The sequence below is a fragment of the Stegastes partitus genome, unplaced genomic scaffold (assembly GCF_000690725.1).
Source record: "Stegastes partitus isolate 25-593 unplaced genomic scaffold, Stegastes_partitus-1.0.2 Scaffold6, whole genome shotgun sequence".
In the NCBI taxonomy this organism is placed as follows: Eukaryota; Metazoa; Chordata; class Actinopteri; family Pomacentridae; genus Stegastes; species Stegastes partitus.
The window spans coordinates 1,282,682-1,283,661 of record NW_007577737.1 but is presented as its reverse complement, the minus strand read 5'-3'; the positions used below and the strand labels follow the sequence as shown (position 1 = coordinate 1,283,661).

Below are 980 nucleotides of genomic sequence, written 5' to 3'. Positions count from 1 at the left end.
TGATGGATGGCTTCTGAGGAGTCGTCTTTAACCTCATCTAATTGTATGATTCAGTCACATATCCACAGCAGTGACATTCCTACAGAGTGTTCTGTACATGCACCACCCAGCTGGTAGTTACCTGCAGGCAGACTCAATTACGGACTAGCTGGTAGCTAAAGAGAGAGATGTGTTTGTCCATACTTGGTAGAGACCAAGCAAGAGAGCGTAAAGACAGTAAATATTTGACTTGCACTCAAATAATCTAGTTTTAATTATGTCAGCTTTTTAAGGTGAATCATGTTCCTGTTGGGTTTTGAGGTTGTTGCCCTTATGTGGTCAGAACAAACTGTTTTTTTAAATTTATTGCTGTTTGTGTCCTTTGTGTCCAGTACGGCATGACTCCACTGATGCATGCAGCCTATAACGGTAAGGCAGACATGTGTCGTCTGCTGCTGCAGCACGGAGCCGACGTCAACTGTAACCAGCATGAGTACGGCTACACGGCTCTGATGTTTGCTGGACTGTCAGGTATGACTGTGTGTCAGTCTGTTGTGCAGCATCCAGTGTCTCTTAGTGAGATTTATCATTATTAGTTGTTGTTCACCCATCCTTCAGGAAAGACAGACATCACCTCCATGATGCTGGATGCAGGAGCAGAGACAGACCTGGTGAACTCTGTCGGCCGCACTGCTGCTCAGATGGCAGCGTTTGTAGGTGAGACTGTTCTGATGCTCGACACGTGTCTGCCCAGATGTTAGATCCTAATCTGAGTTCTTCTTCCAGGCCAGCACGACTGTGTAACCGTGATCAACAACTTCTTCTCACGTGCGAGGCTGGAGTACTACACCAGACCTCAGGGGCAGGAGACGGAGCCCAAGCTGCCCCCCAGGCTGGCCGGACCCCTGCACAAGATCATCATGACCACCAACCTCAACCCAGTCAAGGTGAGGTCTGCAAACCAGCTCATATGTACTGACAGTGACAGAGTGAGTCAGAAG

General features: G+C 48.2%; 1 protein-coding gene across 1 annotated transcript in view; it reads left to right on the top strand.

Moving 5' to 3' along the window:
- LOC103357093 (ankyrin repeat and MYND domain-containing protein 2-like) overlaps window positions 1–980 on the top strand; it is an 8,624-nt gene that overhangs the window by 5,222 nt on the left and 2,422 nt on the right. The window contains exons 8-10 of the mRNA XM_008281494.1: window positions 372–510; window positions 598–696; window positions 766–926. Of these exons, the coding sequence (XP_008279716.1) occupies window positions 372–510; window positions 598–696; window positions 766–926 (399 nt within the window). The remainder of the gene's footprint in view (window positions 1–371; window positions 511–597; window positions 697–765; window positions 927–980) is intronic.